This window comes from Mirounga angustirostris, unplaced genomic scaffold (assembly GCF_029215605.1).
Source record: "Mirounga angustirostris isolate CCGP_5_RB_7025 unplaced genomic scaffold, mMirAng1.0.hap1 SCAF_4, whole genome shotgun sequence".
NCBI lineage: Eukaryota > Metazoa > Chordata > Mammalia > Carnivora > Phocidae > Mirounga > Mirounga angustirostris.
The window spans coordinates 156,810,565-156,836,457 of record NW_026991712.1 but is presented as its reverse complement, the minus strand read 5'-3'; the positions used below and the strand labels follow the sequence as shown (position 1 = coordinate 156,836,457).

The 25,893-nt window shown below is 44.8% G+C and overlaps 3 protein-coding genes across 3 annotated transcripts in view; 1 reads left to right on the top strand and 2 right to left on the bottom strand.

The window, feature by feature from the left end:
• Positions 1 to 12,783, bottom strand: part of LOC123860395 (L-amino-acid oxidase-like) — a 28,253-nt gene extending 15,470 nt beyond the window's left edge. The window contains exons 1-2 of the mRNA XM_064587553.1: positions 12,722 to 12,783; positions 2,265 to 2,380 (exon numbers count right to left, since the gene is read on the bottom strand). Of these exons, the coding sequence (XP_064443623.1) occupies positions 2,265 to 2,380; positions 12,722 to 12,783 (178 nt within the window). The remainder of the gene's footprint in view (positions 1 to 2,264; positions 2,381 to 12,721) is intronic.
• A 5,011-nt stretch (positions 12,784 to 17,794) lies between these two features.
• On the top strand, positions 17,795 to 18,742 carry LOC123858384 (olfactory receptor 2A12-like). Its single transcript, XM_045895440.1, has one exon. The coding sequence runs from the start codon at positions 17,795 to 17,797 to the stop codon at positions 18,740 to 18,742; it is 948 nt and encodes a 315-aa protein (XP_045751396.1).
• Positions 18,743 to 24,722: 5,980 nt separating this feature from the next.
• On the bottom strand, positions 24,723 to 25,669 carry LOC123858383 (olfactory receptor 2A7-like). The gene is given in 2 exon segments (XM_045895439.1): positions 24,723 to 24,892; positions 24,895 to 25,669. Coding segments are annotated over 2 exon segments (945 nt in total).
• Positions 25,670 to 25,893: the final 224 nt, after the last annotated feature.

Here is a 25,893-nt window from a genome sequence, read left to right as displayed (position 1 = left end):
ATATGTACAAAAATAAGGGTTGATATGATGAAGGGATGGAAAATGACTGTAAAAATGGAAATTATAAAAAATTTTATAAAAGGAATTGATAAGAAGTTGTTTGAAAAAAGAAAGAGGATTTAAAAAAAGAAAAAAGAAAAAGAAAAAAAAAGGGAGAGGATGTGATCAGGCAGGGGAATAGAGAACACCATATACTAGAGATTTAGGGTATATTTTAATCTGTTAGAAGAAACTATCTCAAAATTTTAAAGAGAGAACAACTTATATATATAAGCCAAAAATACGGGTAACTACTATGAAGGGATGGAATATGACTCTAAAAATGAAAAATAAAAATGTTTTTTTTTAAAAAAAGGGATTGATAAGATGTTTGAAAAAGGGAAAAAGAAAAATTCAAAAAGAAATAAAAAGACAAAAAGACAGTTAAAAAAAAATTAACTTTAAAAGACTAAGGAATCATGGTAAAAAAGCCGTGAATTCTATGTGCAGTATTCCCCTAGCGCTGGAGTTCTGCCGTTCTCATTGATCGGTAAACTTGGTCTTGGCTGGCTGTTCTCACTGATCTTCTGGGGAGGGGCCTGTTGCCGTGGTTTCCAAACGTCTTTGCCGGAGGCAGAATTGCCCCGCCCTTGCCCCCTCCCGGCTAAGTAATCTGCTCGGGTTTGCTCTCCGGGGCTTTTGTTCCCTGCGAGCTTTCCGTACAGCTTTGGAGGCGGAGAGTGAGAATGGCGGCCTCCCAATCTCCGCCCCGGAGGAGCCGAGAACTCGGGGCCCCGCTCCTCAGTGAGCCCCCAGAGAAAAGCCGTCAGTCACTCCCGTCTCCCTGATCTCCGGCCGCACTCCGTGCTCACCCGGCCTGTGACCGCGCGTTTCTATCTCTGGCACCCGACCCCGGGTGGAGTCTCCAAACCCAGCAGATCCCTGCGGTGCACTCCCGCGCGGCTCCTCCCGGGGGAGGAAGGTGAGTCTCCCCGGATCTGCCGCTTGTTGGGTCCCTGCTGGAGGAGCAGTGGCCCGGCTGTGCCGCGGATCACGGTTTATGGCCACCCCAGCTGAGAGCCCGCGCCTGGGCTCCGCCTCTGCAGCCGGCTTCCCTGCTCCGTTACCTGGGAGCTCTGCCGCACTCAGGCACCCCCGGTCTTTCTGTGACCCCGAGGGTCCTGAGACCACACTGTCCCGGAGGGTTCCACCCCCACTTAACCACCAGAGTGACGTCCCTCAGCGGAGCAGACTTTTAAAAGTCCCGATTTTGTGCTCCGCGGCTCTATCACTTGCCAGAAGCGGCCGACGGAGGCCCCTCCCCCGCCATCTATCCTCCGGAATATCGCCTCGGATTCACTTCTCCACACGTCCTACCTTCCAGAAAGTGGTCGCTTTTCTGATGAGAGAGTTGTTGCTATTCCTTTCTTCGATCTCCTGTTGAGTTTGTAGGTGTTCAGAATGGCTTGATCCCTATCCAGCTGAATTCCTGAGAGGAGACGAAATCCAGGTCTCCTACTCCTCCGCCATCTTGCTCCGCCCCTCCCAGGTTTTCACTTTCTTGATGATGGCTTTTGAAGCATGGAATTTTAAAATTTTGATGAGGCTCACATTATCTATTTTTCCTTTTATTGCTTGTGCTTTGAGTATCATATCTAAAATCCTATTGTCAAATCCAAGGTTATGAATATTTACCCCTATGTTTTCTCCTAATGGCTTTTTATTTTTTAATTTTTACATTTTTTTAAAAAAGTATTTATTTATTTGAGAGAGAGAGCGCAAGCACGAGCGGGGGGAGAGGGACAAGCAGACTCCCCACTGAGCGCGGAGCCCAACATGGGCCTTGATCCCAGGACTCTGAGAGAGTACAGGAGCAGGGGCAGAGGGAGAGGGAGAAGCAGACTCTCCTGCTAGGCAGGGAACCTGATGCGGGGCTCGATCCCAGGACTGGGATCATGACCTGAGCTGAAGGCAGATGCTTAACCAGCTGAGCCACCCAGGCACCCCTCTTAATGGCTTTTAATTTTAAACTCTTATATTTTGGTCATTGGTCCATTTTGAGTTAGTTTTTGTATATGGGTGAGGTAGGGGTCCAACTTCATTCTTTTGCTTGAGAGTATCCAGTTGTCCGAGCACCAAAGACTAGTCTTTCCCCCACTGAGAGATTTTGACATTGTTGTCAAAAAGCAGTTGAGCATGGACTCGTGGTTTTATCTCTGGACTTTCATACTGTCTTGATGAACATTTTATAGTAAGTTTTTAAACAGGGAAGTGTGTCTTCCTACCTTGTTTTTCTTTTTCAAAATTGTTTTCATTATTCCAAGTCCCTTGAATTTCCGTATGAATTTTGTCAATTTCTACAAAGAAGTCGGCTGAGATTCTGGTAGGGATTTCACTGAACCTGTAGATCAATTTGAAAAGTATTGCCATTTTAACAATATTGCCTTCTGATCCATAAATGCAGGGTGTTTTTCCATTTATTTAGATAGTCTTTACTTACTTCAACAACGTTTTGCAGTTTTCAGAGTATGATTTTTGTACTTTTGTTTTTAAAGAACAGCTTCTTATTGAGGTGAAGTTCATACAACATGGAATTGTTTTAGCATGTACATTTCAGTGGCACATTCACTATGTATTCATCACACATTCACAATATTGTACAAGTGCCATTTGTATCCAGTCCCAAACATTCCATCACCCCAAAGGACAACCTTGTACCCATTAAGCAGCCACTCCTCATTCCTCCCTCCCTGCATTTCCTGATCGCCAGCAATTTTCTTTCTTTGTGTAAGGATTTATCGATTCTGGATATTTCATATAAATGGAATCATACTGTATGTGACTTGTTGTGTTTGTCTTCTTTTACTTAACATAATGTTTTGGAGGTTAATCCACATGTAGCATGTATCTTTACTTCATTCCTTTTTATAGCTGAACAATATTCTGTTGTGTATATATACTATATTTCATTGATCCGTTCATCGTTTGATGGACATTTAGGTTGTTTCTACCATTTGACTATTGTGGATAGTGCTGTTATGTACATGTGTTTACAAGTATTTGAGCACTTATTTTCACTTATTTTGGCTTTTCTAGCGGTTCCCTAGGGCTGCCATAACAGATTAGTGCCAGAGAAACTTACTCTCTCACAGTTGTAGAGGCTAGAAGTCCTCAATCACAATTGTTGCCTGGGCCATGCTTTTTGGGTTCTTCCCTTTGTGCTCTAGGGAAGGATTCTTTCTTGCCTCCCCCAGCTTTTGGTGACTCCAGGTGTTCTTATATTTGGGGCTGCCTACCTCCAGTCTCTGCCTTCACATGGTCTTCCTCTTTTGTGTCTGAGTGTCTCAAATCTCCCTTTGCCTTCTCTCTAAATCATTGGATTTAGGTCCCACCCTAAACCAGGATGATCTCAAAATCTTTAACTTAATTGCACCTGAACAGACTGTTTTCCTGAATAAGGTCACATTCACAGGTTCCAGAAGTTAAGACTTGAACATATCTTTTGGGGAGCCACTTTTCAGCCCAGTACAGTCCACCTTTTGGCAGCCCCAAATTCATGTCTGTCTCACATGCCAAACATATTTAGCCCCAAATCCCTCAAAGTTTCGATACATGACAGTATCATCTTAATCCAAGATCTCATCTAAATATTGTCAGCTCAAATGATTTTCTAAATCATCCAGATCAGGTATGGGGAAGACTCTGGGTATGATCCATCCTGGGACAAAATTCCTTTCCATCCGTGGACACTGGAGCCTGAAAAACAAGTTATATGCTTTCAAGATAAAATCATGGACAGACCTAGAGTAAGCATCCCTTTAAAAGAAGTAGAATGTGGAAGAAATAAAGGTGTCACAGGTGCCAAGCAAGTGTGAGATCGAGTAGGGCAAATCCTATTAGGTTTCAAGGCTGAAGAAGAACCCTCTATGGCTTGATGCTCTGCCCTCCTGCTTCTGCTTTCCTCTCTGCCTCTGCCCTTGGAGTCGTTCTTTCTTTTCCTGAAGGGTAGCACATGTTTGAAGACAGCAAAGGAGTTCAGCAGAGAGAGGGGAGAACAGGTTCCATGACTGAGCCTAGGTGCACATCACCTTTAAGAGGTAGACTCTGCAAAAGAGATTGAGAAGGGGCACTGGAGAGGTCGGAGGGATACAGGAAGTGGGCTGTCCTGGAATCCACATGAAGGAAGTGTTTCAAGGAAGGAGCGATCAGTTGTATAAACGCTGTCAGTGAGAGTGACGATTGAGAATTGGTTTAAAAACGGGAGCTTGATTACAGTGGATTCAAAAGAGGAAGAGAGGAGGAATTTGGGACAGTGAGTATATCACCTTTTTTTTTTTTTTTTTTTGAGGAAATTTGCTGTAAAGGACAGCAGAAAAATAGATAGGTAGTTAGTTGCAGGATGAAGTGGAGTCAGAAGAGCTTTTTTTTGGTTTGCTTTTGTTTTTGTTTTGTTTAGAATAAACTTTATTGCAAAGATAGCATAAAGATTTCTCATACACCCCACAATGTGTTTCCCCTGTTGTCAGCATCTTATGTTATTATGGTGCGTTTGTTGCGATTAATGAACCAATACCAATATATAGCTATTAACTGAAGTCTATACTTTATTTAGATTTCCTTATTCCTTAACCCCCTACCCCCACCAAATGTCCTTTCTCTTTTCCAAGATCATCCAGGATACCACACACTTTTAGTTGTCCTGTCTCCTCAGGCTCCTCCAAATCATAACTTACAGAACACAGCTGGGGGTGGGGCAGCACCTTGTAATTAAATATTTTGGCGCCAAAATGTATAAATGTTCAAACCAGGTTAGGTCAGATCGGTCATTTCCAGGTTTTGCCTCTAAATAAGTTATGAAAGAAATTGTTTTTCACAGTTTTTTTTTTTTTTTTTTTTAAAGATTTTATTTATTTATTTGACAGAGAGAGACACAGCGAAAGAGGGAACACAAGCAGGGGGAGTGGGAGAGGGAGAAACAGGCTTCCCACAGAGCAGGAAGCCCGATGCAGGGCTTGATCCTAGGACCCTGGGATCATGACCTGAGCCGAAGGCAGACGCTTAACGACTGAGCCACCCAGGCACCCCCGGTTTTCAGAGTTTTGTTGTTGTTTTTAGAATTGAGGAGGAGGGAGTTTAGACTTCTCTATTTGTCAAGAAACAACAGATGTTGGAGAGGTTGTGGAGAAAGGGGAACCCTCTTACACTGTTGGTGGGAATGCAAGTTGGTACAGCCTCTTTGGAAAACAGTGTGGAGGTTCCTCAAAAAGTTAAAAATAGAGCTACCCTGTGACCCAGCAATTGCAGTACTGGGTATTTGCCCCAAAGATACAGATGTAGTGAAAAGAAGGGCCACATGCACCCCAATGTTCATAGCAGCAATGTCCACAATAGCCAAACTGTGGAAGGAGCCGAGATGCCCTTCAACAGATGAATGGATAAAGAAGATGTGGTCCATATATACAATGGAATATCACTCAGCCATCAGAAAGGATGAATACCCACCATTTGCATCGACATGGTTGGAACTGGAGGAGATTATGCTAAGTGAAATAAGTCAAGCAGAGAAAGTCAATTATCATATGGTTTCACTTATTTGTGGAACATAAGGAATAGCATGGAGGACATTAGGAGAAGGAAGGGAAAAATGAAGGGGGGGAATCAGAGGGAGAGATGAACCATGAGAGACTATGGACTACGGGAAACAAACTGAGGGTTTTAGAGGGGAAGGAGTTGGGGGGATAGGTTAGCCCAGTGATGGGTATTAAGGAGGGCATGTATTGCATGGAGCACTGGGTGTTATACGCAAACAATAAATCATGGAACACTACATCAAAAACTAATGATGTACTGTATGGTGACTAACATAATAAAAATTTTATTAAAAAACGACTTCTCTATTTGGGATTTTTGCACTTATATTCATTTTTGGGGTTAGTCAATGAGTTTCTCTTCTTATGTTGCCCTTGTTTAGTTTTGGTGTCAAGGGTAAATTCGATTCATAAAATGAATTGGGTAACTCTCCCTCTCTCCACTCTGAAACGGAGGGCTAGGGATTTGGTCAAACTGCGCTGCTTGATGACTGTCTTGGGGGAGCAGCACTAAGGGCATAGAAGATAATCTGAGGATGGGTTAAACTGATGATTGGGATTAAAAAGCCTCTAGTTTTGGGCGAAGCCCAGGACAAGATAAGGTTCTGAAGCAGGTCCAGACTGCCATGCAAGCTGCTCTGCCATTTGAACCGTATGGGTCGGCAGATCTGATGGTGTTCCAAGTGTCAGCAGCAGAGAGAGATGTTGTTTGGAGCCTTTGACAGGCCACGAAAGGTGAATCACGACACAGACCCTGAGGATTTTGGAGTAAAGCTTTGCTATCCTCTGAGGATAACTACTCTCCTTTTGAGAAACAGCTTTTGGCTTGCCATTGGGCTCTCGTAGAGACTGAACACTTGACCATGAACCACCAAGTGACCATGTGACCTAAATTCCCACTATGAACTTGATCTTGTCTGACTTACCAGGTCAAACGTTGGCATGCACAGTAACACTACATCATCAAATAGAAGTGAAATGTGTGAAACTGGACTCCAGCAATTCCTGAAGGTACAAGTAATTTGCACGAGGAAGTAGCCCAAATGCCTGTGGTCTCATTGCGGGGTGGGGGAGCTCTGTGATTAATTGATGAGGAAGAGAAAACTCAGGCCCAGTTTACAGATGGGTCTGCATGATACACAGGCACCACCTGAACGTGGACAGCTATACTGCTCGAGCTCCTTTCTGGGACATCCCTGAAGTCCGTGGTGGAAAGAAATCCTCCTAGGGGGCAGATCATCAAGCAGGGTACTTGGTGGTTCATTTCATCTGGAAGGAAAAATGGCCAGAGGTAAGAATCTATATTAACTAATGGACTGTAGCCAGTGAGTTGGCTAGATGGCCAGGGACTTGGAAGAAAACTGGTGAGAGCTGGTCTGAGGATAGTCCTCTTTCTGCTGACAAAGAATGTGATGATATTTGTGTCCCGTGTGAATGCTCACCAAAGGGTGCCCTCAGCAGAAGAGGATTTTAATAATCAAGGGGATAGAATGATCTGTTTTGTGGATACCGGTCAGCCTCTTTCCCCAACTACCATATCACTGCTCAACAGGTTCATGAACAAAGTGGCCATGGTAGCAAGGACGGAGGATACGCACGGGCTTAGCGACTTGGACTTTGACTCACCACGGCTGACCTGGCTGCAAGTCAGGCTTGATGTATTTTCTTCCTTCCTTTCTTTCTAGAGAGTCAGTTGTTAAACTTCTAACATCATACCACTTGTCAATACCTAGACTGTCAGGTCGTGGCTATAGGACATTGTTCATATTACTAAATCTCCATGACTCAGTTGCCTCATCTGCAAAATGATGAAGATGACACCGTCTATTTCATAGGGATATTGTGAATATTAGATGAGTTATTGTAAGTAAGGCATTTAGAAGAGTACCAGGCACACAGGGAGCAATAGGTCATAAGGTCTGGCTATTACTACTATCATTACCATCATCAGTATCACTGCTGTTATTTATTTATTTATTTTTAAAGATTTTATTTATTTATTTGAGACAGAATGAGAGAGACAGAGAGCACATGAGAGGGGGGAGGGTCAGAGGGAGAAGCAGACTCCCTGCTGAGCAGGGAGCCCGATGCGGGACTTGATCCTGGGACTCCGGGATCATGACCTGAGCCGAAGGCAGTCGCTTAACCAACTGAGCCACCCAGGCGCCCATCACTGCTGTTATTATCACTACTATACCTGTAGCTTGTCTGCATGGCCTTCCATTGGCTCACGTGAGATTCAAAGCCTTGGGAGATGTAAACACCCAGGAGTCAAGATGCTGAGGGGATGCTGGTTGGGTCCCTGCGAGTGACTTATTACTGCTGGTCAGGTGGACAGCTCGTTCTTCAATTTCTCAGAGAACAGAGCAGGGGAGGAAGCTTGGGGACGATGGAATGGGCCCATGGCCGAGAGGCAGGATGGCTGGGTTCTAGTCCCCTCCACTAAGTCATACAGGCCAATGACTTTCCTTCTCTGGGCTTAATTTTCCTGGCTCTAGAAGAGGAGTGGGGAGCTGGGCCTGCTGACCTTGAATGCCCCTTTTGACTCAGCAGCAAAGTGACTAAAACCACTATCAATGCCTCCCTGAGGACCTGGCCTATGACAAATGCTCAGCAAGTGTCTGTCACCATCTTTGTCATCGTCTGTAAAATGGGGACCATAACACCTTCCTCACAGGAGTACTGAGAGGACCTGCTGAAAAAAAAAAAACAAAAAACATGTAAAAGTGCTCTGTAAACTGTAAAGTGCTGGGAGCCTGTCCCAAAGCACCAGTAAGATAATCTTGATCATTAGAATCATCACCACCTCCTGCTATCCTTTCAGCTCCTTCCCCAGACACAAACCCAGAAAACTTTCTGGGGCGCCTGTCTTAGCAAATGAGGGCCAATTCCCACAGGTCCCTCCCAGCGGCATTCTCCGCCTGGGGCCAATTAGACAGCCCCGGTAGTTAACACAGTGCGCCCTGGCCCTCCCCTTCTCAAGAGCCCACCCTCTGCTCCTTGAGGCCTGTGGGCCCCTGGGTCCAGAATCAAGCATCTGGAGTGCAGTCTTCTCTCTCATGCCAACCCCTGGCTGGCCTCAACCCCCCCTGGTGACTGCAACCAGCTCTGGGGACAGCAAGCAGGACTTCAGTTGGAGGTCAGATATAGCTGTCAGTCTAGACTGGAGCCCTGAAGCATGTGATATTGTGAACACAGCCCCAGGCCAGGAGGCAGGCACCAGGGTTCCGTGCTGGCTGTTCCATTGTTTAGCTGTGTGGTTTTGGCCAAATCCCTCGGCTCTTTCTGGCCACATTTCATTTTCTGGGAAACAGAGGGTAGGACCATGCTTGGCAGTCTTTAAGTAATTCTGTCATTTGAAAACTCACGGTGGCCTGAGTTTTGTCCTGTTCATGATTCTAGATTGCTTCTGACCTGGCACAAGTCACTGTACCTGCCTGGGCCTCAGTTTTTCTCATCCATCCAGTGAGGAGATAGGCACCTGCGTGGACACCTCTTCACAGCTGAAGTGAGGGTACAAGACAAGTATGAGGAGAGTTAGGGCCTTGGCTCAGAGCAAGGGGTGCTTATCATTTGCATCATGGTTCTGAGAAAGAGAATTGAACGAGGCGCATTTTCATCATCCTGAGTTCTGGGCCCAAACTCCCTCCTCCCCTGAATCTCTGAGCTCATCGGGCTGGGCTGGAGGAAGTGGGGGGATGTGGTTGGGGTACAGGGGAAGATCCCACAGGGCAGTCCCCTGAGAGTGTAGCTGAGGCTGAGGAAGAGCTGAGGTTTGGAGAGAGGCTTGGGATCACGCAGGAGGGAATGTGTCCCCTCCCTGCCATGTGTGACTCGAGGGGAGATCAGGAAGTAGACACAGGGATGAGATTGACCTTTACTAAGTGCTTCTTCTATGCTAAGCCCTGGGCTCCAACATACACACACACACACGCACGCGCGCCATCTCTCGATTTGCATCGTAACACGGTGTGAGAAGGAAGTCCTCCCTGTTCTAGAGAAGTGGAAACTGCGCTTGCCTCAGACCACAGTCATCTGAGGCAGCAGCGGACTCTGCCCCTGGGCTCCTCTGCTTCCCAGCCATGTGACCTTTGGCAAGTTCCTTACTGTTTCCTTATCAGTCACATCCCTGTCTCTGGAGGCTGAAGTGGTGCCCATGCAAACTAGGCTTGGAGTGATTTTGGCCTTTGCTTCCAGTGGGGCCTAGCAGGTGTTTCTGCTTCCCGAACAGCCAAATGACAGTGCTGGCCTGCTACATGGTCCGCATCAGAAGGCCTCGACCATGGGTGGTCCTGCTGAAGTTTCTGGGGAGGCTGACAAAGGTCCAGACAGAAGGGGAGGAAGGGCCAAGGGCTCTGCCAGGTTTTCTGAGAGCCTCTATCGGGCTGAGAAGGACCGGAGCTGCTGGGCTGTGCCTCTCCTGGATGAGGCTGCTCATCGAGGGCTCTGCTGAGTCCTACCAATAGCAGAGTGGGATGCCTCCAGCATTAGATTATCCTGAGGTATCTAGATTCTTAGGAGTCAGGACTAGAAGCAGTGGTGTGTTGGTAAATGTTTAATAATCGTTCCTGGAAGGGAGGGAGGGGTTCTGATTTGTATCGTTTGCTGACTTCTATGGTGTTAATAACCCATCATGGCCAATTGCAAGCTAAAAACATGGTGTCACTGCACCCAGAGGTGGGAAGAGATGCACAGAATAACCTCATTATAGAGTATTTCCTTCATACAGATCCAGTAGGTGCAAACAACTTCTAGAACATGGAGAACAATAAAATGTAGAATAATTAAGGTATGAAGAGTTTTGAGCATTTTTTGACCTTTTTTTTTTTTTTTCATTTTGTAAGCTGATTTTTGCCCCAAATTATTGGGATATAATTGACATGTAACACTGTGTAAGTCTAAGATATACAGATGTGATTCTTTGATACAGGTACATATTGCAAAATGTTTACTGCAATAAAGTTAGTTAACACATCCTCACCTCATGTAATTACCATCTTGTTGTTGCCATGAGAACATTATAGCTCTACTCTCATAGAAACTTCCAAGCATACAATACTGTAGTGCTAACCACAGTCACATGAACTTACTCATAACTGAAAGTTTGTACCTCTTGACCAACCTCTCCATCTCCCCCACCCCTCAGGCCCTGGCAACCATTCTTGTTTCTGAGTCTGATGTTTTTATGTTCCACAAATAAGTGAGATCATACGGTATTTGTCTTTGATTTATTTCACTTAGCACAAGAGCCTCAAGGTCCATTGTCATTTGCGTTAGTGTAATTTACTTAATCGCTGTTTACATAGATCAACTTTAATAATGGTTTTGTTTAATAACCATCTTATGACATTTCTGAAAATTCAAATGGGTTCTGTGGCCTGTGGCTGATGGCGGAGGGGGGAGCGGGTGTCAGAGCCTGATTTCCTCATTCTGAATAGCTGGGGAATGGAGGCCCAGACAGGAGGCAGGTGCAAGAACTCCAAGTCATGGAGGCATGGCCAGGACTTGTGCCCGGGCTTTCAACACATTATCTCATTAATTCTCCCAGCCACTGTAGAAGGTTGGGGATATTAAGAAATTATTATCATTTTACAGAGGAGAATGCTGAAGCAGGCTAACAGCAAATTTAAGAGAACAGGCCCTAGAACCTGATAGATCCTGCTTTGAGTTCCGGTTCTGTTCTTAGAAGATGTGAGCCTGGGGTGCCTGGGTGGCTCAGTCGTTAAGCGTCTGCCTTCGGCTCGGGTCGTGGTCCCAGGGTCCTGGGATCGAGCCCCGCATCGGGCTCCCTGCTCCGCGGAAAGCCTGCTTCTCCCTCTCCCACTTCCCCTGCTTGTGTTCCTTCTCTCCTTGTGTCTCTGTCAAATAAATAAAATCTTAAAAAAAAAAAGAAGATGTGAGCCCTTGGGCAAATTCCTTACTCCGAGGGACCTCAACTTCCTTATATGCAATATGGGGCTGCTCCATTTACTTTCCAGTTACTGTTTGCCAGGATTGGCTCAAGACCTGGTATAGGGTAGGTGCTTCATGGTCAACTCTATAATTATCATCGGAGAGGCTGAGTCACTTGTCCAAGGTACTGGACTGGTGGGGAATGAGGGGAGGATTGTGATTTGTCCCAAGTGGTTCAGTAAGCAATAGAGGTATGACTCAAACATGGTCTAATTGACAAGTTGGGGGAACAGGGGAAGTAAGAGGCGAATCAGAATGAGGCCTTCATGAAGTTCTCAACATTTCTTCAAGGTGACCAGGTCCAACCCCTTCTCCCCTGGGCTGATCATATCCCCCAGAAGGCTGGAATAGGAAATAGGCAGGTCACTACCCTCCCCCCTGCCCCAACCTGGGTGTTGTTTGCTGCACTCTGTCCACAAAGGCCTCTTCCTTGTAGCGTTCTTGTTAACAATATCAGAGAATACCATTTGGCACCCTCACCAGGGACAGGGATGGAGGCAGCAGGAGGCAGAGGGATGGCCCTTCTTCAGCTCTCCTAGGACAGCCTGGTGAGGAGGCAGGTCCATAAAGCCTCAGCAGCTTGGATCACTGAGGGGAGCCTGGGATAGCCAAAGCTCCCTCTGTCTGTGTCCCAGGACCAGGCAGGAAAGGCCTTTAGGAGCCAGAGCTGGCCTGGCCAGGTGCAGACAGCTGCACAATGGAGAGATGGCAGGGGGTTCAGACTCCAACCTCTCAGAAATCTCATGCCTTTCTGGAGACTAGGGACACTGGACTCAACTGCCCAGGTGTGTTCCCATTAAGTCAATCTCTTTTCCTCAAGTTCAAGTGACAGCCTCTCTGTGACTTGTTTCTGTGACTCTCTGAGGGGTGAGATGGTCACTGGGCTTGGGGCTGTGGGCAGGATCCAGGCATGTATAGGGGCTGGAGATCAGAAGTAGCCCTGAGTCCTCTCTGGACCTCCCCACCAACGTCCCTCTGGCCCTGTTACCTTATTTCCTAGTGTTCTTTCCTCACCACTTCACACCTCAATCCCCTCCCGTTCCTTCTTTCTTCCCAGACCCCCTTCTTTCTTTCACTTATTAATTTAATAAATATTTATTCATAGTTCCCCTGTGTCAAGCCATGTTCTGAGGGCTAGAAACAGAGAAATGAATAACATAATTTCCTGAGCTCAAAGATCTTCAAGTCTAGCTGAGAGATACCCATGAAAGGATAATGATGGTTGTCTTGGGGAGAAGGCTTCAATGATGACAGGGGTCGCCATGATGACTAGGACCCACCTCCATGTTCTCGCGAGGCTGGCTTGGGTATTGTCTATTAAGACAGAAACTGCTGGGCTGACAGAATCTTAGAAGATTTTTTTTTTTTTTGAAACTAAACAACGTCCCCCATCCCATGGAAATCAAGTGTGACTCAGAGAGGCTTTTACTAATATTTACTAAGTTACAGAATGGCAATACTTTCCCACGTCCTCTTCCATGGATTCCCTCTGCTTCTAATGCAATCCCATGGCTCCTCATCCCCATACGATGGGAGCAGATGGAGGGAGATTTATCACGAGAGAGAGCTTGTAGCTGCCACTTCAGCCCTTTGCCTTTGTAGGATTCTGATCCGGTCTTGTCAGGTGGTTGGCTGAAACTTACAGGCTATGATTCCACAGTAGCTCCTGCCAAATCTCAAGATCAAATTTGTGTGTAGATGGGGATGCATTCTTTACCCTTCCCACTTAGAGCCTGTTTGCTGGAAGCAAGTGAAGTTAATAATTCAGGGTTGGCTCTGAAGCCACACTGCCTCCATTCAAACCCCAGGTCCACCACACAAACCAAGCTACGTGGATTGAATCACTTCTCTCTCTGTGCCTTTATTTTTCCCTCTGTAAAATGGAGGTCATTATACTTACCTCAGCGAGCTGTTGTGAAGATGAGGTAGTGTAACAATGCCTGGCACACAGAAATTAGTTAAATATTATCTAATATCTATTATTATTATTATTGAAAGGGAGGTTATAAATTCACCCACATATCCATACTTTATTACAGGTATTCCAACTCAGTTAGTGGGAATTAAGTTAACAGGAGAGGGAGAAAGTTTTCCTGAGATACTAGATCTCAAGCCACATATCAGAACCCTCTAGGATTGCTAGGATTATAACTTGCTGGTAAGCACAGGGGGCCTGGGAGAAATAAAGGCAGCATCTATTCGAGGTTTGGGAGTGGGAGATGGTGGTGTAGGTCAATGGAGGCTTCTTGGTGGGATGACACTAAAGCTGAGACCTAATGTAGGAATGAATAAGAGTTGGATGTGCAACAGAGAGTGTGTGGGTGGCAGGGGTGCAGCAGGTGGGCAGATGGTGCTCCTCCATGCTGAAGACCTCAGCAAAGGTGTGAAGGTGCGACAGAGGTAGACACATACAGGAAATTGGGCATACTTGTATGGAGACTAGGCTTGTATGGAAGGAGATGAGGTGGGGAGACGGTTGGTCCTGAGGCTGAAGAAGTCTGCAGGGGGCAGATCTTTCAGGAAGGGCTCTGTGCATCTGTCTAAAGCGATGGGGCATGGGGAACCCTGAAAGGATTTTCAGGAGGGGAAAAACAGTGCTTCCTATTGTATTTATTTTGAAATTGATTTTTAGCCAATTTCATGGTAATCAGAGAATATACTCTAAATGACTTCCATCCTTTGGATTTTTGGATCTTACATTTCTTTTTTTTTTTAAAGCTTTTATTTATTTATTTGACAGAGAGAGAGAGAGAGCACGCGAGCACGAGCAGGGGGAGCTGCAGGCAGAGGGAGAAACAGGCTCCCTGCTGAGCAGGGAGCCCCATACAGGACTCCATCCTAGGATCCCAGGATCATGACCTGAGCTGAAGGCAGACGCTTAACCTAATGAGCCACCCAGGCACCCCTGGATCTTACATTTCTGATGCAGCATATGGTCAATTTTGATAAATGTTTCATGAAGCTACATGTTTTTTTGGTTAGTATCTGCATGGTATATTTTCTTCCGTTCTTTTTTCCTAGTGGGCCTGTGTCCTTAAGATGTGTTCCTCTCCTCCACCCCAGCTTTACTGAGATATAATTGACATACGTTGTGTAAGTTTAAGGTGTGCATTGATTTAATACATTGAAATACTGGAAAGTGATTAAGGTGCTTTTCTTGTAAGCAATATGTAGGGTTTTTTTAAACTCAATTTGAAAATACGCCTTTTATTAAAATATTTAGGCCTTTTGCATTTAAAGTAATTGCTTAAATACTTAAGTTCACATTTACCATCTTTCTACTTATTTTCTATTTGGCCTACCTGTTTTCTGTTTGATTTTTTCCTCTCTCAAAAGAGCATTATTTTGGATTAGTAAACATTTTTTTGGTCCATTTTCTACTACTTTAGGTTGTTAGTAATGCATTATTTATTCTTTTAATGATTTTAGAGATTACAACATAAATCTTGACTTATCAAAGTCTAATGCAAATAATTAGTTTTACCACTTCTCCAATTACACTAAATATTTAGAAAACTCTGACTTTATTTACCCCCTCCATTTCTTGTGTTATTGTCATGATCTTTGTCTTTCATTTTTTTAATTCCACAAGACTTTGTTATTGTTTTTCATTCATTTTAAATTTATATTTACCCACATATTTATCTTTTTCTTGGAGGGACTTGTCCCTCTTTTTTGCATTTTCATGTTTCTATCACTTTCTTTCTGCCTGAAGAACTCCCTTCACATAATCTTTTTTTTTTTATTATGTATGTTAATCATCATACATTACATCATTAGTTTTTGATGTAGTGTTCCATGATTCATTGTTTGCGTATAACACCCAGTGCTCCATTCAATACGTGCCCTCTTTAATACCCATCACCAGGCTAACTCATCCACCCACCCCTCTCCCCTCTAGAACTCTGTTTGTTTCTCAGAGTCCATAGTCTCTCATGGTTCGTCTGCCCTTCACATAATCTTACTTTTTGTTCGTCTGAAAAAGTTATTTCACATTTAAATTTTTTTTAATTTTTAAAAAACTTTTTTGGAATAATTTCAAATTTATAGGAAGGCTGAAAGAATACTACAAAAAATCCCATATGCCCCATACCCAGATTTATTAATTTTTAATAATTTGTCATGTTAATGTTATGTTTTCCAAAATGCTTTGAGAGTAATTTGCAGACATCACATTCCTTTACCCCTTAATACTTCAGTGAATAGTTCCTGAGAATAGAGGAATATTCTCTTATATAGTAGCTGTTAAATTCAGGAAATTTAACATTGACACATTTATCTAATCTAATTCATATTCCAATTTTATCAGTTGTCACTGATTTTTTGCCATTCCTCCCTTCCAGAATTACATATTGCATTAATTGTTATGCTTTATTTTTCAGTATTCTTCCATCTATTATTGATTCTCAGCTTTTCTTTCTTTCTTTTCTTTTCTTTCTTTCTTTCTCTCTCTCCTTCTTTCTTCCTTTTTTTTTTTTTTTAAAGAGAGAGAGAAAGAGCACTTGCGTGGGTCAGGGGGATGAGTGAGGGGAGAGGCAGAGGGAGAGGGAGAGAGAGAGCTTAAGCAGGCTCCCCGCTCAGCGCCGAGTGGGACTCGGGGCTTGATCCCATGACCCTGCGATCATGACCTGAGCCTAAGAGTTGGGCGCTTAACCACCTGAACCGTCCAGGCAGCCCGATTCTCAGCCTCTCTTTGTCTTTCATGATAAAGATATTTTTGAAGATTAAAAGCTAGGTATTTTTATAGAGTATCCCTCAATTTAGGTTTCTTTGATGTTTCCTCATGATTAGATTCAGGTTTTGCATTTGGAGCTGAAATAATATATAGATGCTATATTGTTAGGATTTCAGATATGGAGACACACTGTGTCTATCTGCTCCTTACTGGTGATGTTAACTGTAATCGCTCATTTAAGATATTGTCCAGTTTTTCCACTGATAGCTAATACTTCTTACTTTTGTAGTTAATAATACTTTATGGATAGATAGCTTGTAACTATGTCACATTCTATTTCTTATCAAAATTACTTGCCATAGAGTTAGCATCCATACCAGTCAGGATGCTGTCAGGAAACAACACACCAGTGATGATGTGAACAGGGAAAATTTAATATAAAGAATCATTGAGGGGCACCTGGGTGGCTCAGTCGTTAAGCGTCTGCCTTCAGCTCAGGTTATGGGATTGAGCCCCACATCGGGCTCCCTGCTCTGCGGGAGGCCTGCTTCTCCCTCTCGCACTCCCCCTGCTTGTGTTCCCTCCCTCGCTGGATCTCTTTCTGTCAAATAAATAAATAAAAATCTTAAAAAAAAATAATTGACTGGTAAAAGGTGGGTAACTACCAAAAAGGTTGAAAGAGATCCAGAAGTAGCAAGGGGAAAAAAAAAAAAAAAGCAGCTACTACCTCATGGCTGAAAGAGAGGACATATTGAAGGGACTGGGGATTTAGAACCTATCTCTCTCCCTCCCCTGCTCCTGGCACTCCCCCACCTCTGCCAAAAAAAAAAAAAAAGAAAGAAAAAAAGACTGAATCCAGACTTTTTCAAAGAGGGTGTGCCTACCACAGGGATACCTGTCAGCTGCTGGTCGGGACAGGCCAGAGTTTGCATAGAAGTGACCACTGGGTGGAGAAAGTGTGGCCTGAGTGTGTGACTATAGTTGGTCCACTGAGGTCAGTTGAGGTGCTTGGGGCCCTTCCAAGCACCAGCCCGCTGGCTCTCAAGCTGAGTGGCTGAGGAAGGACTGCTGCCCCAACCTAAGTGCCTTCCTGGGGTTAGCACATCACAGTGCCCCCTCTAGCGCCCTCTATTGACAAAACCTCGCATTGACAGCCGGCAAAGGAGACAGGTTTGCAGCGTGAGGAGAGGCTTGGAGCAGTGCTTCTAGACAAAGGATCTTTCAGGCAGAGGCAAACTCCACCTCTAAAGGTTTGAGGGCTGGAGCTGATGTGGTGTACATTGATTGTCACTAGACGTGGGCAACCAGTCTGTCCACCGAAGGTGATTGCCTGTGAGCACTTTGCCATTATTTATTCTTTTAAGGCATATGTCAGATGCTTCATATGTATTGCCTCTACTCCTCATAAAAACCCTGAGAGATGAGTATTACTAGCTACATTTTACAGATGAGGAGACTGAGGTTCAGAGATGTTAAGTAACTTGTTCAAGACAGTAAGTAATGGGGGTCAGAATTAAAATCCCTGCCTCCAGGGCCGACATTCTTGCTGGACTACCATACTTCGGATTTAAACGAGTGTGGTTCTCTTATGGGCCTCACCATGTGGATGGCTCCAGGGCAGAACCAAAGCTGGGTTTCTGAATTAATTCTGCTTGGCTTCTCCAGTGACCCCACACCCAACAGAGTCCTCTCCATTGCCTTCCTTCTCCTTTACCTGGGCTCAGTCCTGGGCAATGCGCTCATCATCACCCTGATCTGCCTGGACATGCAGCTGCTCACGCCCGTGTACTTCTTCCTCTGCATCCTCTCCCTGCTAGATATGAGCTGTGTCACCACCACCATGCCCCAGATGTTAGTGCATCTCCTCCCTCACTCTCAGACCATCTCCTTGACTGGCTGTTGGCTGCAGATATATGTGTTTGGTGCCCTGGGCCTAACTGAGTGTATTTTCTTCGTAGTTATGGCTTATGACCAATATGTGGCCATCTGCCACCCACTGCGTTATACTGTCATCCTCAGCTGGGACCTCTGCACACAGCTGACAGCTGGGACCTGGGCCTGTGGTTTCTTCTTCTCTCTGATCCATACATTCCTCACCATAAGGCTGCCATACTGTGGGCCCAATGTGGTCAACCACTACCTCTGTGAAGGCCCCTCAGTACAAAGCTTGGCTTGCATGGATATCAATCTCATTGAGATGGTGGACCTGGTCATCAGTGTCTTCATGGTTGTTGTCCCACTATCCCTCATTCTGGCTTCCTACATCCGTACTGGCCAGATCATTCTCAAGATCAAGTCCACTCAGGGCTGCTGCAAGGCTTTCTCCACTGGTGCTTCCCACCTGACTGTGGTCACACTCTTCTATGCTCCAGCCATGTACATCTACATGAGGCCCAACTCCAGCTATTCTCCTGAGCGGGACAAGCAGATCTCACTCTTTTACAATGTCTTCACTGCCTTCTTCAACCCTGTGGTCTACAGTCTGAGGAACAAGGACATCAAGGAGGCTTTTCTCAAAGTGATGGGGTGGGGTAGGGCGGCCTGGTGAATTGGGAGACAGGAGAAGCCTGAGGTAGAGTGTCCAATGCTAAGGAAAAGGACAGCATTTATAATGTATGCAAACAATATGGTGCATTGGAACCAATAGAGCCCCTGGTCAGGGGAATGAATGTGGTACATGAAACCAACATGGCTGTCTTGCTGAACTTGCTACATTGTGGTGCAGTGACAAACAATTCCATAATCTTCCTGGCTTACAACAGCAGAAGCTCATTTATTGCTCATTTTCCATGAAAGTTGTAAGTGGACCATGGCCTTCTGCCATTGGATTCTTGGATCCAATCTGAAAAAGGAGGCTCTATCTGGAATATCCCATTCTTATGACAAAGAGAAAGACACAAGATGACTCTTAAAGCTTCTGCTCAGAAGTGACACACATCTCTTTGCTGATATCCTACTGGCCAAAGCAAGTCACATGGTCAAGCCCCATAGCAAAAGGGCAGGAAGTATTTTCTTCCCACAGAAAAGTAACACATGTCACATGGCAGTGGGTATGGATATATAATTCTTCTATAGTGAAAGCAGCAACAATGGGGGTGATAATATAATCTACCATAATGGCACTGGAGTGAATAGGATACATGTAACGAACATGAAACATGGTAATTGTAAGTGACATGGCACATGGACACAGTAGAGGGCCAAGATAATTTAGGCAATCAAAGTGGTACATGTAAACAGTGAATATATGTAGCCAACATTAAAAATTAAGCCACCGGAACCAAGTGGCTCACAGACCTGACTTGGTGCATAGAACCAATGTGGTTCATGGAGCTAATGTGGTATACTCTGCATTGTGTTACAGAAGGACACAGAATCTGACAGTAAGTGACCTGTCTCTTATATTCTCTGTTAAGTTGGGTTCTAATCCCAACGTTGTAACTTGTTTTATGGCTTTGGGCAATTCATTTTCTTTCTCTGAATCTTAATTTACTCATCTATAAAATGATCATCTTAAATGTAATGGTATCCAAGACCTCTGTATTTCTAAAATTCTATGCCACAGTAGGTGGACTAAATGAAACCCAAGTGCAATAAACTTGAGAATCCTCTGGGAACCATAAAACGAGTAAGGAGAGCAGAGAAGAGTAAAAGTCGTTGCACGTGTGTTGTCCTTTATAAACCACAGTGGGCAGCACACATAGCAGTGACTCTCATTCTTTCAAGGGATCAAAATGACATATGAAGCTAAGACTCCTGGCATGGGGCCTCAGAGTTAGCATGAACATCCAGCTTCCTTTCAGACCTCATTGGTGGCCCAAAGGCCTCAAGGATGAGCCGATGCTCCTCCAGTATTTCTTGAACATCCATTATGGCCAGCCTTGGGGAAACCAAAACAGATATGTGGAGAGATTTACAGTCATAAAATTACAATGCCAAACCCAATGCCACAGTGACCCTGAAGGGCTGATGACCTCATAGGAATGAGGTTCTCTCTATGGGTGTCAGACATAGAGGACCAGACTGCTTCTCACCCTACTTCCATCCACCACTGCATACCCCAGCACTTTGTAAGCTCTCCAGAACTTGGAGTCAGGGAGAGGGAGATAGAAACCCCAAGAAGATGAATATTATTTCTCCCACCACTGGAATGATAGCTCAAAATGGAAATTAAGCTCAGTTACTGAGAAATGAAGTTACAGTTGTCTCAGGAAACAAGTAGTTACTGTAACAGAGAAAAATGGAGGGAAACCTACTTACTGAGAGCTGACAGGTTAAGGCCCTGGTAAGGAATTAAGGTTTAGCTGATACCTGAGGATGATAGGAGTCACCCATGCAAAGAGCCAGGAAAACGGCATTTCAGGCAAGGGGATACTAGGGACAGAGGCCCCAGGTCAGGAAAGGACTTTGCATTTTCTGAAGAGCTGGAAGAAGACTCCTATGGTCACAATAAAGTGAGCAGGAGAGGTAGAGATGACATTGAGAAGTAGGCAAAGGACAGCCTAATGAGCCCTGTAGAAAGTGTTTACGTACGGTCAGTGCAGTGGGAATGCTTGGATTCTTATTAGGGAGCGGTGCAGTTTTAGGGGTGATGAACTCCATTGTGGGTGTGGCTTGAGATGACCAGAAAGGAAGTGGGAGAAGAGGTCATTGGGATGAGACTGTCTGGGAACTCACAGGTCAGGAGTGAGAACAAAGAACCTCCTTTTTAGAGAGTGACAGGGGTCTTGTGTCCCCAGGGAGAATTCTAGGTTGAGGATACTGAGAGGGGCAGTGGCTGAATATGGGGCTGAGATGGCAAAGAGAGGGAGAACTGGGGAAAGGGAGAAGTGGGGACTTGGGTAAATGGGGCTGATGAGCAGAGTCTGGGAATAATGAATGACTAGAGAGTTCTGAGGGTTTCTGAGCTGATAGAGATTTCGTCTCTAGTACTTAGGTGCTAATATTGTCCTAAAGCATTTACTCAGAGATGAAACAGGGCTGAGCTAGGCAGGGCATTTGGGTGGGTGGGTATAGCTGCACCAATAGACTCCAGTACCTGGCATGACAAAGTTCCAGGCAGCAGTTCCAGAGGGCTTCAGGCAGAAAGTGAAGGGTCCCATGGGTTTTTGAGGTGTTCCTTCCCCTTGTGGGGGAGGGATTAGGGAGCTATGGGGTTGGTGGAGGGTACTTGGTAGCTGATGAGAGCTTCCTGCTTCTGGCCTTGTGGGGAAGTGGGCTGCTTCGATAATGGGGGAGAAATCTTCCTCGCTGTTGAAGTTTCTTCCAGAAGGTGGGAAGTCTACCTGATGGCTCTTCTACAGCTAGACATTCAGGGACCAAGGTAGTGGAGAGGTGAGTCTTGTGGCTAAAGTGTGATGAGGTGTTATTAGTTTCTCTACAAGGACAGATTGCTACAGTTTGTAATTCGGGTGATAATAGATTTTATCTTAACAATGATGAACAACCTACATTTTTGAGCATCAGGGGTGAGGGCTGGGGTGGAGGAGAGGTGGTGATACAGTATTTTCAGAAGAAGGGCTTGGGAGACCTGATGAGGGGTTGGATTGAAGAGCACTTACTGAGGGAGATCTGGGCATGGTTTATGAAGGTGCTTGTCTTGGATGGTGGCAATGAATAGGGAGATGCTGAAAGATGTGACAAAGAAAGAAGAAAGAATACTTGATGGCTTGGTGTGTTGGTGAAACAGAGAAATCAAGGAAGGTAGCAAGGTTTTATTTAAGCCAGATTTCCCACCGTCTCTACTTCCCTATAGTTCGCTGAAGGGAGCCAGTTGATTGCCCATTGTCATTCCCGGATCCCTGGCACTGCTGAAAGAAGTCACAGCCCCTGTCCTGTTGGAATTTGGTCTACAAACCAGCACAGTTCATAGGAGGCAGATATGTATTTAAGGATGGGATTAGAAATTATTATTGTTAGGGACGCCTGGGTGGTCAGTTGGTTAAGCATCTGCCTTTAGATCGGGTCATTGTCCTGGGGTCCTGGGATCGAGTCCTGCATTGGGCTCTCTGCTCAATGGGGATCCTGCTTCTCCCTCTGCCCCTGCTACTCCCCCTGCTTGTGTTCCCTCTCTCACTCACTCTCTCTCTCAAATGAGTAAATAAAATCTTTAAGAAAAGAAATTATTGTTAAATAAATTCTCTGTTAAGTTGGGTCTCAATGAGGTAGGGGTTTTTGTTTTTGTTTTGCCTTTTATTCCCTTCCCTGCCAAGTTTCCTTGAATTTTCCCTAGAGGCAACACTCTAGCATAGATTTTTTTCCTAATCACCTGGAATATTTTGCACCCTAAAGTCTAAATTTCCTGTATTCCCTCTCTTCCAGAACTCCCCCAGTTCTCTCTAACCCTTAATCCCACAACACTGTTCTCTGGCCTAATCAAATCCCCTTGTCCTCCCATTTCCTCCCATTGTACCACTATTATCTTGATGTAACCTGGAAAGCATGACGAACTCCCATAATATCTCTACTATCCATCCTTTGCCCGTGTGATCTGGGGGCTTTGTGTGTCCTGTCAATCCTTCTATGTGGTATCTGCTTGCTCTCTCCCAATGCCCAGCATCTCTCCTCAAGCCCCCTTCCTTACTGCTTTCCAAAATATGTTCAGCAAATGTCCTATAACCAGCTGTGAAATGTGAGGCCAAATATTATTCTTCCAAATTCAAGTTATAGTAATAACTACCATTAATACCACAATTATTATTACTTTACTTGCTGAGTTCAAAGTACCTTCAATGATATCTGGTTGGGTTGAATCTGTATTACTTTTGTTGGAACCATTACTGTTTTATTGAGGACTATTAGTTAATGATGGTTCCATAATTCTGAGGCTAAAGAGGCCTGATATTAATCACAAGGTAGCATAATAGTTTTGAATTTCCTTTGTGTTCAAAGTGAGAATCTGACAGTATTTTTCTAAGGCATCATTTCACTGAATAACCTGTCACTTGTATCCATTAGGTGATTTAGACTTTCAAATTCAAAGCCAAATTTGGAACAGGAATAGCTGAAATAGTTCTGTGGACTGTGGGAATTCAGAATCATGACAAGGATAAAATGAATGCCAGGAACTCCTGCCTCTTTTCCTCTTTTTTTTTTCTGGTGGTAGAAAGAGTGAAGGCAAAATTGGAGGAGATTTTGTGGTCAGTAGGGGCTCCTTGTGACAGCTTACCTTTCTGATTCAGGCTTCATTGAAGTGTTGCTTGCCTTTCTTGCTACTGGAGTATTTCCTGCCTTTTTTGGTATGATAGGCACTGGGTTGTCAGTACAATTCCTGAGATTCTGTGGAGCAACTTTTCTGTGTCTCCTCCAAGGTGCTGGAGAGTCAAAGGGGCCACAGCTATGGGTGAAAAGTTCTGACACTGGTAAGAGAAGCCAGCACCATTATGATCATTATATCTTGCCATTCCTGTCAGTATCCTCTTGAATCAAGTACTCTAGTAACACCATTATTACTCAGTTTAGATTTGAACAAATAAAAAGCTCTACCATGTGAGAAAATCAATGAAGGTATCTTTGAGGAGTGCTGGTTGTTTGTAATCAGGGCCTCTACATTTGATATCTTGAAAGGGTGTCATAATTTTTCTGTAGTTTTGCCAATTCATATTTCATGAGCTTCTTGGTAACAGACCCAGATTTACTAAATTCACACCAGAATGAAGTATAAACAAATGCCAACCTGTTCATTTATAATGTTAGCTATATTTTCCAGAGAGCAGAGTGGCCCCTCTTTTGAAGCTGAAATGGTCTCGATCAGTTGCTTGGTAATTGTGGTATTAGGAAAAAGAAGTAGAGCATAACAAGTAGAATGGCAGTGTTTATGTAAAGCGTGCAATGCATCAAGCACTGTTCTGAGAACTTTACCTATGTTAACTTCTCACAGCAATCTTACAAGGTGATGGTTTGCTGCAAAGTATGAGCTCTGACCCAGTGTGGTATGGTTTGGGTGATGTTTCATCTGTATACCAAGAGGCCCCTCAAAATACCTCTTCACCACAGCAGGGACTCTCCATGTACCCTGGGACCCACACTCCCATGGAAGTGCTGGATGAACAATGACCAATTTCTGAACCCTATTTCTAAGGCCACTTTTCCTTTCTCCTAAGACTATGTTTCTTTAGATCTGTTCATGCTCCTGACTGAGATAAAATAAAGTCACTGATATGGGTCCTGTCAGTCTTCTTGTCCTGGCCATCCTAAGTTGATTTAATAGGCTCAATCCTCATGAACTCAGTCATTTGATTAGCAAATGTTAATGATGCTTTGTTTGTGCCAGACCCTTGGCTGAGCCCAGGGAAACAGAAATGAATCAGACATAGGTCCTGACTTGGCACTCTGTCTACAGTTTGTTCTCTTAATGTTTGAAGGTAGCTCAGCTGCTGCAGCCATCAACAAGTCCCACCCAGGCACCTACCTTACATATTATCTCCCTTATCAGTCAGTGATTCTTGCCTATCCTGTGGGTAATGGGATGGAATGGGGTAGAACTTGTGGTTTCAGTTCTGGTTGTGGCCTTCTGTGCTCCAGTGGCCTCACTCAGAGGCCCTGCCCCAGCCTGTTAACTTGAGGAAAGCCCTCTTCACATCTTTGTTTCTAAGGCTATAGATGATGGGGTTGAGAAAGGCAGAGATAACATTGTAGAACAGAGCCAGTTTCTTGTCCCGCTCTGGGGAGGCATTGGCCCCAGGATTCATGTACATAACATGGCAGGTCCACAGAACATGGTGACCACAGTGTTGTGGGAAGCACAGGTGGAGAAGGCTTTGAGTCGACCCTGGGTTGAGTGGATCTTCAAGATGGTGGCAAAGATGCAGACATAAGAGGCCAGAATGAAGGAAAGGGGTACCAGGAGAAGGATGAAGCCCAGGATGAAATCTACTTGGTCATTGAGGGATGTGTCTGCACAGGCCAGCTTCAGAACAGCAGGGACCTCGCAGAAGAAGTGATTGATCTCATTGGTGCCACAGTAGGGCAGGCACATGGTGAAGACAGTGTAGACTAGGGAATAGCTGATTCCCCACAATCCACAAAAGACCACCATTGCCCCACACAGCCATGGGGTCATGATAACTTTGTACCTGAGTGGGTAACAAATGGCTACATATCTGTCATAGGCCATGACAGAGAACAGCCAGCCCTCAGTGATGCCCAACACCAGAAAGATGTACATCTGGGCCACACACCCAACATAGGAGGTAGTTTTCTTCTGGCAGATTAGATGTACCAACATCTGGGGCACAGTAGGGGTGACATAGCTCGTGTCCAACATGGAAAGGACACTGAGGAAGAAGTACATGGGTGTGTGGAGGTGGGAGTCCACGTGGATCAAGGTGACAATGAGCCCATTGCCCACAAGTGTAGAGAGGTAGAGAAAGGGGAAGATGTTGAAGAGGATTACATTAATGTGGGAATCCCTGGAGAAGCCCAGAAGGATGAATTCAGACACAGAGCTGTGGTTGTCCCAGGGGAAGTTCCGCATTCTCCTTCAGCTGCAGAAAGAGAAATGGAACTGCTAGTGACCCAGCATAGGATGCACATTCAGGGACCATGACCATTCACTTGTTGAGAAGGTCAGTGGTTACTCGGATACTACTTGGAACTAATATGAGGTCAGAGACTGAGATCTAGCTTGGGCGAGACTAGATTTGGGGGGGAGGTGGGGAGGGAAACCTTCTTGGAATTTTCTGTTTCTCAGGCCCAAAT

What these genes read in the sequence shown, in the direction of transcription:
- LOC123858384 (XM_045895440.1), top strand. Translation starts at nt 17,795, where the DNA reads ATGTGGATGGCTCCAGGGCAGAACCAAAGCTGGGTTTCTGAATTAATT.